Source organism: Topomyia yanbarensis, chromosome 3 (assembly GCF_030247195.1).
Source record: "Topomyia yanbarensis strain Yona2022 chromosome 3, ASM3024719v1, whole genome shotgun sequence".
Classification (NCBI taxonomy): domain Eukaryota; kingdom Metazoa; phylum Arthropoda; class Insecta; order Diptera; family Culicidae; genus Topomyia; species Topomyia yanbarensis.
Genome location: NC_080672.1, coordinates 328,392,086 through 328,407,865, shown reverse-complemented (window position 1 = coordinate 328,407,865; position 15,780 = coordinate 328,392,086). Strand labels below are relative to the sequence as shown.

Below are 15,780 nucleotides of genomic sequence, written 5' to 3'. Positions count from 1 at the left end.
TTTGTTTCGGGAGGGGCTTAAAAAAATTTGCATAAAGCTTTTAATTCTGACAATTTGATATAGTCACTAGAAACTAAATTAAATTTTGAAAAGTTCATAATGAAATCAATTCCAAATCAAAGACAATCCTAAAAATATGTTCATTGTCACAAGAAAGGTTATAGTACTTACTCTCGTTACAACAAAGTATATTCTAGAGTTCACAGTATTTATGCGCTAACCGAATATGACAATGCTTGACGGTGCTGGAAAACACTAGGTGTTCCAAGCTACACCTTTAAAAGGCGTAGAAGATGCTAAACCGAAATGAGTAGAAAAATATCCATAAAATGTTCGAACGAAGAGAATGTCGAAATTCGTACAAAATCTTCTGATTTAGCAAGCGATTTGTAGATGCGCAGAGACGGTTCAACTTCTATTTTCTTTGTCTGGTGTTCTGCGAGTATTACCAGTTCCAAGGCATCATGCTAACACAATTTTTTGATATATTCTATTTAAATGAAACTATTTTCAAGACTAGCCTTGGTCGGGTAGATTAGAACCCCAGTTAGGAAGGATTTTTGGTAATCAATAGGATCAAAATATAAATTTAAATGATTAAATCAACTGAAGGAAACTGCCCACAATTTAATTGATTAAAGAAAATTGTCTACAAATCGAATGAAAACACTGATTACTAATATCTTCTAATTTTCCTTCAAATCGCCAGTCGCCGTGCATGTGTCGTTCACCGTGCAGTTTCAAAATCACGAAATTTAAAGAACTAGCTCCCTAAATCCATCGGAGAGATCCAGATCCCAAATCCTTTCGTTTCATCGTTTTATTGAAACATTCCAACTAAAGTTGAATCAAAATTTTAAATACACCGTAAGTTGATCATATAACGTGAACTGGTGCCAAACAAATGTCCTCAACTACTTATTCTCGTTTTGTTGGTAATAGTTTTATATTATTTCTAAATTGTGACGTATTTAGATAGGTATTTTTACGGTGACTATGAGGGCGGTTTTCATTTTGATAAAAAAACAGGATTTGAAGTCACGTCAAATCCACCTAAACGCACGGTAACTGGGGACTTGACGGTACGTGAAATTTGTTAAATGTATTACCAAAAGAACAAGAAGGTCTACCTTCTGATGTCGCAAAAAGCCGAAGCAAAAAAAATTGCTACGCTATAGCAGGCTACAGGCACCAGTGAATCAAGCTAGCTATTGTTCTATATCAGTGCACATACAAATTGTATCGTTGCCCCCGGCTGCGGAGTAAAATGAGTTTGCCAAATGAAGCAAAAGTGCCTGTGCTACGGGATAACACGAACAGTTAAGGAAGTGGAACAATTAGTTAAAGTGAAAATGGAGCTTAATCTCGCTGAAGTTACCTACATTCAGCTACATCACGTAAAAACTGTGTTTTGATCACGTTTAGAAGCTTAGCACAGGCCGAAAACTTTATTGCAAAGAACAACATGCAACACGAGGTCGAATTTAATAACACCAGAATCAAGATCCCCGTGCATATGGAAAACGACATGGTGGACGTGCGTATCCATGATTTGGCCCCGCGCACGAAGGAGGATTTCATCAAACAAATCATGTCGCAATATGGAGAAGTAGAATCTATTACGAATGACACCTGGAGAAATTTTTTCTCCGGCATTCCCAATGGCGTTCGTATTGTGAGAATGCGAGTGACTAAACCAATACCTTCTTACATGACTATCGAATGCAAATCACCGAAGGATGGCGTGACCTATAAGCAAACAACGCAAATTACATATCCCGGGCAGACCCCAACATGCCAATTCTGTAACTATACAGCCTACTACGGAAAAACATGCGCCGAAGCAACTAGTCAAAACTCATCTACTACAGCCAACTCTAACACACAGCCACCGATACCTTCAGATAAACCTAAAACAACGATCCAATTACCCAATAATGCAGGTACAACGACCACGACAACCGCTCCCAAACCAACAACTAGCATCGCCAATAAAGAAGCAAATACCGATGAAGACGGCTATACAACAGCGACCCATAAGAACAAGAAACAAATAAGAACCTCTGATCGTGAACAGGAAGAAAGCAGTACCGATGACGACATGGACGGGAACGATAACGCGAGAGAAGGCAGACTGAATGACCACCAAGCGGCCTCACCGCCAAGGAAAAAGATCTCAATACGCAGCAGCAAACTGCGTCAACAAGATCTGGCAGACCGACATTCTTAGAATTTTTTTATTTTTACTTATTGTAAAAAAAATTAAAAGACCCACGGATCAGTTGTGCTAACGCATTGAGCCGTTTCAAATAAAATTTTAGATTGAAAAAAAAAGAAATATTATAAATATGAACAAGCTCAATAATTTCAGCATCTCTTTATTCCGACATATGGACGGGTATACATCGCACTTACTTCACCTCTGTCGAAGAGTAACGTAGGTGTAAGGCCAACTTTCTTTGATGATTTCTGTTGTTCTGTAGTTGAGTGCCCAGAAAATATAGAACAGCTGCTCTTGGGTCGATTTCAATTTATTTATTATTTTTTCTCTCTTTTTCTTCGTGATCTCTGCTCATCTCTCTCATTTTATTCCATAACGAACACAAATAAAACGAAAACATGAAATCGAAACATTAATCCCAATTTATTGACTGTAGACTCAACTAGTTACAACATTTTAGTCGCTCTCCGTGATAGGCTACTGATGTTTGTTCACTGTATCGTCACGTCGTTTTTAGACTTACATGGACATTAATTGGAAACCATCGAAAGAGACAGAAATGCTGCTGCTTACAACATTAAGTTTATTATGATTGATTGACTAATATGTGGTTTAGCATCTATTGACATCCGTTGAAAAGTAAGGATAAAATCACAACAGATAGTCCTACCGCTACTATGTACGTTTCTGTATGTGAACAACATTAGTAATATACGACGGTATACAATTCTTGGGTTGATGAACACCTCAGAAAAACCGCTGTTTTACCACTTTTTGGCTTGTTTATTTTTTGGCATTTTTCTTGCTTATTGTTCGATTGTTTAAAATATCACTACTTTGCGGACTAATAATGTTTAAATATGGACCGCATTCTCCGCATAAAATGAAATTGAGTGTCAACAGAAATACTATTGCATTAAAATGACGCGAAAACAAAAACTGTCTTCTCGACTATATTGTCATCAACTAACGGAAATGTTTTTGTCTAGCACGCTTGAGTGAGATGCCTGATGTTTCTACTAAGCGTACAGTGCACTAACCTATTACAGAAATTTAATCTGCTTATGCTTTAACTAACTTTATTCTGGCTAATATATAACATAATATTTGAGTTTTGTTAGACACAACCACTAGCGATAAAGTTCTCATTTTGGGACAGTTTTTGAGCTCACTTTTCTATAAAACTTCTGCAATTTTATTATATATTTCGTTTATTTTATTCGGTTCAATGCATTAGCTATATTAAGCCTTGTGTCTTCAATATATTTCCATGATGTGAACAATGAAAGTGATAAAACGTAAATGGTTGTCCTACAGATCTCGTGCGAACAACTAGCGATTGCATGTGGAGAACTATTTACTAGGCTGAGAAATATTTTTCCTAACCAACAGTGTCGCGGTGGTGTTCATTTCTATCTCGTACACTTCCTTATCATCATAGTGGTTACTGCCATGTCCATGTTCGCGAATTTCTGACGGGTCACGAGTGTCGACTTCCTCAATGATGGTGCCGACCGTTGATTTTGAGATACTAGACGCAGTTTTTGCCGTCAATATTATCCGAACAGCAGCCAAAATTTGGCAAATGTTTGTTTTTCAGGAAATGGTTTTGGAGATTATGTATATGCAAAGATATAATGTGTAAAATAATACTATCGCATTCAGTTTTTACGTGCAGGGTCAGGTTGGAGGAAATATGTCTGTTCACCTAGATTTTCACCACAAAAACACCATTTAATATACTTCCTAGATGTGTCCTTTATAATGAATACCATTTTTTCCAAATGTGACAGGAATCTTTTAATAGCCACGGTGCAAGTAAGTGGTATCAGATCTTGCAGCCGAGCAATGATTTTCTCATCGTCCGTATATATGAGGATCAACCACATGTTACAAGTTGTTATGCAAAATGACTGGTTTCGCCTGGGCTAATTTGTTAAATGGCATCAGCACTGAACGCCTGACATGGTTAAACTCGTTAAAGGCGATGTTCGTAAGCATAATATTTCACATCATTAATGTTGCTCCAGCCAAATACGGAGGCTATTGACTTCAGGTCTTTTCGCATAAGATCGATCTTATGCGAAAAGACCTGAAGTCAATAGCCTCCGTATTTGTCTGGAGCACTACTTCTTGCTTCTGCGACTCAATCATTCGACAGATCCCCACAGCAAGAATTAAAGTAACAGTTTCGTTTGTCTTCCGACGAGTCACACAATATGAAGGGAACTGTTTTATCACACTCAGCATACTGAGTAGATATCCTGACCGCTGTCTTCGGTGTTCGAAATAGCAATCTTCCTCACAATTCTCGCATTAATTTGTTGAAACCAAACAAGATACAATTTTTTTAAGAGTCACCGAAAAACATGTTGTTTCTTAAATTTATTTTTGAAAATTTTCGGGGGGGGCTTTAGCCCCCTAGCCCCCCCCTCTGGCTACGTGCCTGATTGTATATAGATGTTAATCTATATACAATAAGTATATATTGTATCCTTCTCGCATTAAAACATACCCACCCAGTTCAAATGGACCCTGGGTGGTCTATTTCCTGCCTATCAGGAAATCGCTTAATATTTTAGAGATCTCACGGGAGCTGACTGCTAACTACCCGGCCGTAGCTCAGATTACACGTGTTAGAGCTAATAAGATACGCATATTAGTGAATGACCTCGACCAGGCAAACCAGATTGCTCGCAGCGAGCGTTTTACAAAGCAATTTAAAACGTATGTACCTTGCATGGCAGTGGAGATCGATGGCGTCGTCGCCGAACCGGGTTTGAAGTGCGAAGACGTGTTGAAGTACGGAGTTGGTTGCTTTAAGGACCCCTCACTTCAACATATGAAGATTCTGGAATGCAAGCAATTGTAGTCAGCAAAAACTGAGAATAATATGACAACATATTTATTGTCAGACTCGCTTAGGGTGACTTTCTCCGGTGACTCGCTTGTCAAGTTATAATCAAAGGTAAAGACATTTGCATTGCTTCCATCTACATACCTCCTAAAGCCTCGGTAGGGCACCGAACGCTTTGTAATCTCACGGAATCCTTACTGGCACCGCGGCTAGTTCTGGGAGACTTTAACTCGCACGGTACTGTATGGGGCTGTCTTCATGATGATAATAAATCAACATTAATCCAAGATCTTTGCGACAATTTCAACATGACCATCCTAAACACGGGAGAAATGACGCGGATTCCTACACCACAAGCACGCGCAAGCGCATTGGATTTATCGCTATGCTCGACATCGCTACAGTTAGATTGCATGTGGAAGGTGATCCCTGATCCCCACGGTAGCGATCATTTGCCTATCGTAATTTCAATTGCTAAAGGTTTAAGTATGACCTCACACGGAACATTGATTGGAAGAGTTACGCGATCGCGATATCTGTTAAAATCGAATCCACTCAAGAGCATCCTCCGGAGGAAGAGTACAGGTTTTTGGCTGGCTTGATTCTCGACAGCGCGAATCAAGCTCAGACTAAACCAGTACCCAGCGCGAATACCCATGGAACGTCTCCCACCCCGTGGTGGGACAAAGAGTGCTCAGAGCTGTACGCGGAGAAGTCCACTGCATATAAGGCCTTCCGGGAAGACGGATTACCCGCTAGCTATCAACAGTAGGCATCGTTAGAAAGGCGAATGAAGAGTCTAATGAAAGCCAAAAAACGCAGTTATTAGCGCCGGTTCGTCGACGGGTTAACGAGAGAAACAACGATGAGCACTCTTTGGGGTACGGCTCGACGTATGCGTAACCGAAACAGTACCATCGAGAACGTGGAATATTTAAACCGTTGGATATTCGCTTTCGCCAAGAAGATCTGTCCGGATTCTGTCCCGGTACAGAAAACATACCGCGCCTCGTCTCCTCACGATACCGCTAACGAAACACCGTTTTCGATGGTGGAGTTCTCACTTGCTCTCTTGTCATGCAACAATAACGCCCCAGGGTTAGACAGAATCAAATTCAACTTGCTGAAGAATTTGCCTGACACTGCAAAAATTCGCTTGTTGAACTTATTTAACAAGTTTCTTGAGGGTAATATTGTCACTCATGACTGGAGGCAAGTGATGGTTATTGCCATCCAAAAACCAGGAAATCCAGCCTCCGACCACAACTCTTATCGACCGATTGCAATGCTGTCCTGTATTCGGAAGTTGTTCGAGAAAATAATCTTGTTTCGCCTCGACAATTGGGTTGAAGCAAATGGCTTACTGTCAGATACACAATTTTGCTTCCGCAAAGGCAAAGGGACGAACGATTGCCTTGCGTTGCTTTCTACAGAAATCCAAACGGCCTATGCTAACAAAGAGCAGATGGCATCAGTCTTCTTAGATATTAAGGGGGCTTTCGATTCAGTTTCTATCAACATTCTGTCAGAGAAGCTGCACCAGTATGGTCTTTCACCGATTTTAAATAACTTTTTGCTAAACCTGTTGTCTGAAAAGCACATGCACTTTTCGCATGGCGATTTAACAACATCGCGATTTAGCTACATGGGTCTTCCCCAGGGCTCATGTCTAAGTCCCCTGCTCTACAATTTTTACGTGAATGACATTGACGATTGTCTTGCCAATTCATGCACGCTAAGGCAACTTGCAGACGACGGGGTGGTCTCTGTTACAGGGCCCAAAGCTGCCGACTTGCAAGGACCATTACAAAATACCTTGGACAATTTGTCTGCTTGGGCTCTTCAGCTGGGTATTGAGTTCTCCACGGAGAAAACTGAGTTGGTTGTTTTTTCTAGGAAGCGTGAGCCGGCGCAACTCCAGCTTTTATTAATGGGTGCAACGATCAACCAGGTTTTCACATTTAAATATCTCGGGGTCTGGTTCGACTCTAAAGGTACCTGGGGATGTCACATTAGGTATCTGAAACAGAAATGCCAACAAAGGATCAATTTTCTCCGAACAATAACTGGAACATGGTGGGGTGCTCACCCAGGAGACCTGATCAGGTTGTACCAAACAACGATATTGTCGGTGATGGAGTACGGGTGTTTCTGTTTCCGCTCCGCTGCGAACATACACTTCATCAAACTGGAGAGAATCCAGTATCGTTGCTTGCGCATTGCCTTGGGTTGTATGCACTCGACCCATACGATGAGTCTCGAAGTACTGGCGGGCGTTCTACAGCTGAAAAATCGATTTTGGGAACTCTCATATCGATTACTCATCCGATGCGACATCTTGAACCCGTTGGTGATTGAAAACTTCGAGAGGCTAGTCGAGTTTAATTCCCAACGATTTACGACCTTGTACATCGACTACATGGCACAGAGCATCAATCCTTCTTCATATAATCCTAACCGCGTCCGTATCCTAGATACTTCTGATTCTACTGTGTTCTTCGACACATCCATGAAGGAAGAGATTCGTGGAATCCCGGACCATATACGCCCGCAAGATATCCCCAATGTATTTTATAATAAATTCCGAGAAGTCGACTGCGACAAAATGTTTTACACTGACGGATCAAATCTCGATGGGTCCACTGGCTTCGGTATCTTCAATGATAATGTCACCGTTTCATTCAAGCTCGATGATCCTGCTTCAGTTTACGTCGCCGAATTAGCCGCTATTCAGTATGCCCTTGGGATCATCGGCACATTGCCCACAGATCACTACTTCATCATTTCGGACAGTCTCAGTTCTATCGAGGCTCTTCGTGCGGTGAAGCCTAAAAAGCAATTTCCGTATTTTCTGGGGAAGATACAGGAGTCTCTGCGCAAGTTATCTGAAAAATCTTACCAGATTACCTTTGTTTGGGTCCCCTCTCATTGCTCTATCCCGGGCAATGAAAAGGCCGACTCTTTAGCAAAGGTGGGCGCATTAGATGGTGACATATACGAAAGACCAATCTGCTTCGAAGAATTTTTAGTATATGTCGTCAGAGGACACTCAACAGTTGGCAAACCTCGTGGAGCAATGGGGAAATTGGACGATGGCTACATTCGATTATCCCAAAGGTATCAACGAAGCCTTGGTTCGGGGGGATGGATGTGGGTCGAGATTTCATACGTGTAATGTCCCGGCTTATGTCCAACCACTACACATTGTATGCGCATTTGCGGCGTATTGGGCTTGCGGGAAGTAGTCTGTGTGCTTGTGACGAGGGCTATAACGACATCGAGCACGTTGTCTGGGTATACGCCGGTTATTTGGACGCCAGGTCTCAGTTAAAGGATTCCTTCGGGCCCGAGGTAGACCACCCAATGTCCCAGTCCGATATATGCTGGCAAATCGTGATTTCCCCTATATGTCCCTTATTTATACTTTCATAAAAACAATAAATATCCCAATTTAGCCTCTCTCTTTTATTTCTCGTTTTTTGAAGTTTCCTCCTGCCTTGTGGAACCGATCAGCTCCAGAGTGCCACTATGTAACCGCCGTCGCCCTTACCACTACGGAAACTGAAACGAGAGCGACTCGAGGTCTGATGACTTTTGAAGGATTCCCCGCGGGTCCGAAGAATACCATCCGTCAATCCGACCTACTAGACTGAGGCGCTAATTTGTTTCGCTGATCTCCCGTTTGCCCGAAAGTTGCAAGTTTTGCTCTTCTCTCCAGGTCACCATCTACGCCTTCTCTCCCCTGTCCTTGATACAACTGCTGGTACAACGATTTTGGAAATAATCCCCCCTCTGAATATCTTGACCAAGCATAAATCTCCGATAAAAAATCAAATTTGCATTCCGTATTCCTAGTTTTAAGATAGTTGTAATTTTTACTCTTTGTTAAAACTATTGTCCCCCATCTTTTAAATAGAATTGTATCTCTAGTTTTAAAACATCTGTGAAATTTCTCATAAATATTTGTTCCTTCTTTTGTGTACTAAACTATATTGTTAGTTTTAAGTTAACTGTAAAATATTTCGTAAAAAACTATTACTATTGAATTTCTTGTTTTCAATTTTTTTATTTTGCCCCGTCTCTTGTATATAGAATCTTATTTCTAGTCTTAAGATAGCTGTAATATTTTTCTCCTTTATAAATAAAATATTTCAACATTGTAACCAGCTAGTTTTAAGATATCCAACTTACTGGATATTGCAATTATCGCATGGCTTCTCTTCAGCGTGCTGAGTATTATTCGTGTGATCTTTGTAAATCCGATTATGGAACCTCATATTATTGGATATGTAACTGCCTTGAAGTAATGCCATTGCGTATTCGCTATAAAGTTTGCTAGGAAGTTCTGAGAACCAAGTCGATTACAGAGAAAATACTGCAGTATTTTTGTAGTATCGACGACCGATTTTTTTAAATTTCTGGGGAAAATGGGTTATAAACTAACCTCTGGCTTCTCAAAAGTCACGGCGAAAGTTTCTAAACCCAAATCGGTGTAAGCCGAATTTGAATGACAATATCTCTTCGGGTGTGTTGTCGTTATTTTATCTCAATATCACCTCGAGGGTGTTGATATATCAGCTCATCGAGCTGAGTCAAAAGTACTTACGCATTGTCTATGTTATCTGTGTCGTTATTTTTCTTATCCCTAACCTTACCTCTTCTAAAATCCTTCCCATCAGGAAAATGATAAAAAGAAGGCAAGGTAATGCAGAAAGCTGCAATCAACATGGGGAACTTGCTATTTGAGCCAGTCGCTACTGATTCCTGATTCCTGTAACACCAGTTCCACTGAATTGTCCTCTTCAAAATGTTTAAAAAAAATTCTAAATATATTATTGCTTTAACGATTTATCTTGTACACTGCGCTTAACAATCTGTATATAATTATTACTACGTCTGCACTGATATTAAATTCAGTTGGTCACGAAATAATACGCAAAGGCATCCATAAACTTGCGACCAGGCGTGATCAGAAGCGGATGCTACATAGGCATGTCTCCCTTCCATTACATACATATTCAAAGCATACCATTCGATTAATATTTCTCTGCAATAGATATGCGGAAAGTGGACGGCAATCGAAACTATGGAACAGTGACCAGGAACGGGTCATTGTCAACTGGAACGAAATACATCCAATTTCTAGAGACAGGGTCGTGAGGTGGATGATATAGCTTGTGCAAAACTTTAACGTAGATTTCGTTATCTATCTAAAGATTTAATTTCGCAAAAGGACTAAAAATGAATGTGCAGCAGGATGAAAACAGGCAACCTTCGGAGAGGAACAACAGTTAAATAATATATTTTGCGAACTTACCTAGTACACAGCAGATTGATGAACAGTATGAATAGCCACTTGATTTCTAAAAGAAATATGACGGCGGAAGCAACTCTGAAAGTATAACAAACAAAACCGCATATGTTTAGAAAACGTTATGGCATACCGATTTGACATTTGAATGCCGAAAACTATGGTAACAGACCACGTGCAAAAAGGAGCCACCTAATCGACTCGAATAGAAGGTGAACTAAATTCCCACAAATTTTAATAGCTCAAGGCAATAACTAGGTATATATAATTCACAATTGGAGAAAATTAAACCTGTCAGTAGCAACGAAGCTATGTTTGGTAAAGTAAATTATCCAATCATCCAATTAGTTTCCGTTATAGAAGGGCAATGACTCGGTAGTAATTCTGTAGTTTGCCTCAATAAATTTTAGTATACTGACTTAGAAACGATTCATTGTGGTCGACCACTCTAAGTTATGAGGTCTATTAGTAAAAAATATTAAACTAATTCAATAATATTTATGAAATATTGATAGCATAATGTAATAATAATGTAAACGGATGGAAAACATATTGGTTGAGCTAGTAAAGAAACAATAACAACCATGTAAGTGAATGATAAAGGAAACGCAATTACTTACATGATATAAACACCCGCGGGATATCCGTGCACCATAATGTCCACCCCTACTCCAAAGGCCACTGAAACGACAACGACGGAAAAGGCAGCATGTTGGAAGAAAATAGAATGCGGTTAAATATTGCAAAGAACAAAAAAGCGTTTCTGAATGACATTTCATTTATATTGTGGTTTTTAGTGGTCCACGTGGAACGATACGAACGATTGTTTCTGAAAGCTACACTTTTCATTTCCGTCGAATAAAAACCAACATGTTAGATAGATGAACATGGTTTCGAATGAAAGCACGTCTACAGAGAAATGCAAAAACCTTCCACTATAAGGATGATTCCGATAGTTGAAAATCACATCAAGCTAGTCGCATTGAACAGTTTTGCTTAATAGAACCAAACCAAAGTATTGGTTGGAAATAAATATGCTATACCATTGTAAGGTGTTTTCAAATAAGTAACTAAAATAGTCAGTCAGCATGGCACAATGTGTTCCAAAGTCAAATATCGTCGAATTCAATGTTTTCTAAATCGTTTTTCTATTTTTATTTTCTGCAGAAATTTGTGAGTGATTCGAAAGAAATAAAGTAGCTCATATGTGGCACTGGGCTTGTTTAACCCTTTCATGTCCAACTTTTTGCTAGTGCATGTAGAGTTTGAAAAATATTTTTCCTTGAAAACGGTGGGATCAAGAAACACGAAAAGCCTTTTTCATAAAGATAGGTGCTTCCCTTGCTGTGCTAGAAGTTGCTCTATTTTTACCTTCCAATGCTTAATACAATTCTCCTAGATTATTTACATTAGTCGAATTGCGTGGAAAGACGGTCTAAATTGATAAATTTTATTAGTTCTCAATAATATTGCAACATATCGAAGATATACGATAAATTCATTTTCCGTCGTCAAAGTAAATTGTCTCCGGCAGCACTGCTCCATCGGAATCAAATCAGACTAATTGCAAAAACTTCAGTTCTGGAGCTGATCCTGGAAACTATGAATACTCAAATGAAAGGCAATATTTATCAGTCTTACTTGTTTTTGTTAGCAAATCTTGCCTCAATCAAAAGTTTGAAAACGTTGTTGTCCACAAACAACATGGGCAAGAAGGGGTTAATTCATTCCCTGTTTGAGTGGTGTCAGAAAAATGTTGAAGTAGTGGACTTATAATCTTGAGCATCAAGATTATAGCGCGTTTCAAAACTAGATGTCCAACCATTTCCACGTCAAGGAGCGCCATGACGTACAGAGTACTCCTCTGAGATCGAATCCTGGCCAAAATTTTGTATTGCTGATATTATGCTTTAATTTGAACTAAAAATAGACAATAACTAATTTTTTAAACAATTTGGCATCTATACACCTACCAGTGCAGAGGTCAATTTTCTATATCCTTTCGAATACTAGTAATTGCGAGATAATCTTTGTGCATACATTTATTTTTTTTCAGTTGCGCAAACAGATGATCAGTGGAAAGGGAGAAGAGAAGGGACGCCTGTGCACATATTCATAGGGGTACCTTTCACCAAGTATAGTATTTAGCCCTACAGTATTTCGGTGTACCTCAAATTAGTAAAAATTTCAATATTTTCAAATCGCTTGGAATTTGTGGATCGAACAAGATCGGAAGAGTTTGAAATTTGAATGTTTTTTTGGATAGCTGGGATCTTGTTTAGCAATACTGTTTCAGCAACGCAAAGTTATACGGATCTCGCCGTATAAGTAATCTTTTTATCATTAAAATTTGGGATAAAAGGTACAGGAAAAGGTATTTTTGAAGTTGGTGCAATACGCAGCAACACAACTATTTTTATTTAGTTTTAAGCTGAGGTTATACAAATAGTTGTGTTCAACTATGTTTGTAATAATATTGTCATATTTAATGCAGTCATCATTACTCGAAAGCGATATGATCTGACGTATAATAAAAAACTTTCCATGAGCATCGACAAGTTTGTACCTGTGTACAAAATTTCGTGCACGCGTTCAACCTCAAACATGCTTCGTCTCGATGTACAGGTTCACCTCGAACCAGTGCTGTGCAATCTCACAATGATCTTTGAATTGTGGCGGTAAATATGAAGTAACCGTATCACCACAAAAATGATCGTTATTTCATTTTCATTTTCCTCGGATAGTGTTTCAGTTAACCATCACTCACAGCAGCCGTGCGAGAGAAAGAGAGAGCGCATCCCACGTAACAATTGAAGTTTTATAGCACGCTACAAGTGCAATCTAAGTTTTATCCGTGGCTTTAAAACTATCATAAAACCTCAATTGTTACTAGGGATCGAAGTGATAGACAGATTGAGTACCATTTATTTTGTATTGGTATGGTAAAAGAAATATTATCAGTGCATTGTATTCAGGCAGTATGCGGTGTTTTGTTAATTTTTTCCTGCTTTCGGTTTCTTTTATGCAAATCTATTTGAGCGAAATCGCCTGTTTGTTAATACTAGCTCGTTGTTTGTAGTAAGATGACCGCCATAACCGTATTTATATTATAAATAAAGTGAGGGTCAGTTTCAATTCCTCTCCATAATAATTCCAATGAGTGAGAGATTCAGCAGAGAACTGTCTAACTGTTTATTGGAGTGAGAACCGTAACTCAATAAGCATCGCTTACTGTTTTGACTGCTAACCGCTTCATTTTTTTTTGTCTAGAAGGTTTGCCATCAGTGCCGTGATGGAGCTGAGCACTGCCTCGAATATCGAACTCAAGCGAGCGATATGCAAACTCTAGTTCAAACATCGGTTCACGTATACCGGGTGCATACACGAGAACGATTCGCACAATTCAAAAAAGAGTCAACGCTAGTGATGATGAGAGTGAGAAAGAGAAAACCGGTGCCACGAAACTTTGTGTACGCACACCGTGTACGTACATGGGGTTCGGTTGTGCAGGCGAACATGTGCACATATTTTGGTACGACATAGCGTGTTTGAGTTCGTACACGAAGTGTAGGTTTAATATAAACACAGAACCAGAGCGAACATTGTGTTCCGTTTTTCTTCTTCTTTTCTCTACGGCGTCGTTCAAGATTATTTGGTGTTTCCACTTTATTGGTAGACCTTAATTAATTATCAGGAAATTGGAACGTTCAATTTGTTTTGGAATTCTATAATATATTTTGGTTACAGATTTCTCCAAAAAAGATTTTTGTTCAGAATAGAATTTTCAAGTTCAGTATTTTAACATGTTCTTTCAAACCCCTTAAAAAGAGAGCGACAGAGAGAGAGAGAGAGAGAGAAAGAGAGAATACGATTTATTAATGAGGTAAGTAGTTATTTCAAAGTATTCATTTGCATTAAAGTGAATAGAAAAGTGTGTCAAGTGTCTAGGCTATGTTGGTGATTATGTCTTTACGGATAGCATAAAATCCGTGTCGAGTACAATGAAATCTTGTTCCAGTCATCCTTATCGTTTTCAAATTGTTTCATTCGGAATTCTCGTCGCGGAAATATGGATTATTAAAACCATGAAAAAACTACTAATTGGGACTACCATTGAAATTTCAATTTAAGCATCTCACACTGATCAAATAAATTCGTAAATTGAACGAAAATTATTATATAATGCATGAATCCATTCGGCGTTTTCCGAAACGAAGCGATTTTGTTCATTGTAAATAGTTGGCTTTGTTCATTTCATGATCTAAAAACATAGCGACTTGATGAAAGAAAATTTTCCAAATTTTAAATATTTAGTGTACATTGTACGAAATTCATCGTAGAAAACGAAACTATTTTTCGTGGTTGAAACGAAATGTTTCGTTATTTTTTCATCCGTTCTTAAAGGATCGATGTTTGACAACATCAATTTTTAAATATGAAAGAGATCGCTCTGGCAAAATGTATTTTATTTTAAATTGATCAGTACTATTGAGTGCTCGAATAATTGTGATATTTTGACATTTACGGAACATGTTTACGAAAGTTACATTCTATCTCGTAGAAACATTTGTCTGTTAATATTGTGCGGAATTTTTAAGCAAAAACCGTGATTGGAGCCAAACCAATTTCTAGGGTTGATTCTGAATCTAATAGCAACAATCTATATATATATATATATATATATATATATATATATATATATATATATATATATATATATATATATATATATATATATATATATATATATATATATATATATATATATATATATATATATATATATATATATATATATATATATATATATATATATATATATATATATATATATATATATATATATATATATATATATATATATATATATATATATATATATATATATATATATATATAAAAGTCAAAGTTTGTATGTATATGATTTATAGACTCCCAAATGGCTTAACCGATTTCCGTAAAAATTTGCACACAGTAGGTATTTGGTATGGGGCGTGTTTGTGTGCTATTAGTTGGAGATTATCTGCCCGCCAGATGGCGCTTTGGAACAAATTGTGTTTTCCTCCTATTTCGCAGAGTGTCGCAGCAACGCGCGATGGGTATTAGCTAGTATATATATATATATATATATATATATATATATATATATATATATATATATATATATATATATATATATATATATATATATATATATATATATATATATATATATATATATATATATATATATATATATATATATATATATATATATATATATATATATATATATATATATATATATATATATATATATATATATATATATATATATATAAGTGAATGTTTGTATGTATATGATTTATGGATTCCCAAACGGCTGAACCGATTGCTGTAAAAATTTATACA

The 15,780-nt window shown here is 37.8% G+C and overlaps 2 protein-coding genes across 2 annotated transcripts in view; one reads left to right on the top strand and one right to left on the bottom strand.

The window, feature by feature from the left end:
- Positions 1 to 15,780, top strand: part of LOC131686727 (tubulin beta chain-like) — a 120,595-nt gene that overhangs the window by 8,205 nt on the left and 96,610 nt on the right. The gene's annotated exons all lie outside the window — the stretch shown is intronic.
- LOC131686728 (uncharacterized) overlaps positions 1 to 15,780 on the bottom strand; it is a 90,441-nt gene that overhangs the window by 10,196 nt on the left and 64,465 nt on the right. The window contains exons 3-4 of the mRNA XM_058970660.1: positions 11,010 to 11,070; positions 10,396 to 10,470 (exon numbers count right to left, since the gene is read on the bottom strand). Coding sequence (XP_058826643.1) covers positions 10,396 to 10,470; positions 11,010 to 11,070 — 136 coding nt within the window. The remainder of the gene's footprint in view (positions 1 to 10,395; positions 10,471 to 11,009; positions 11,071 to 15,780) is intronic.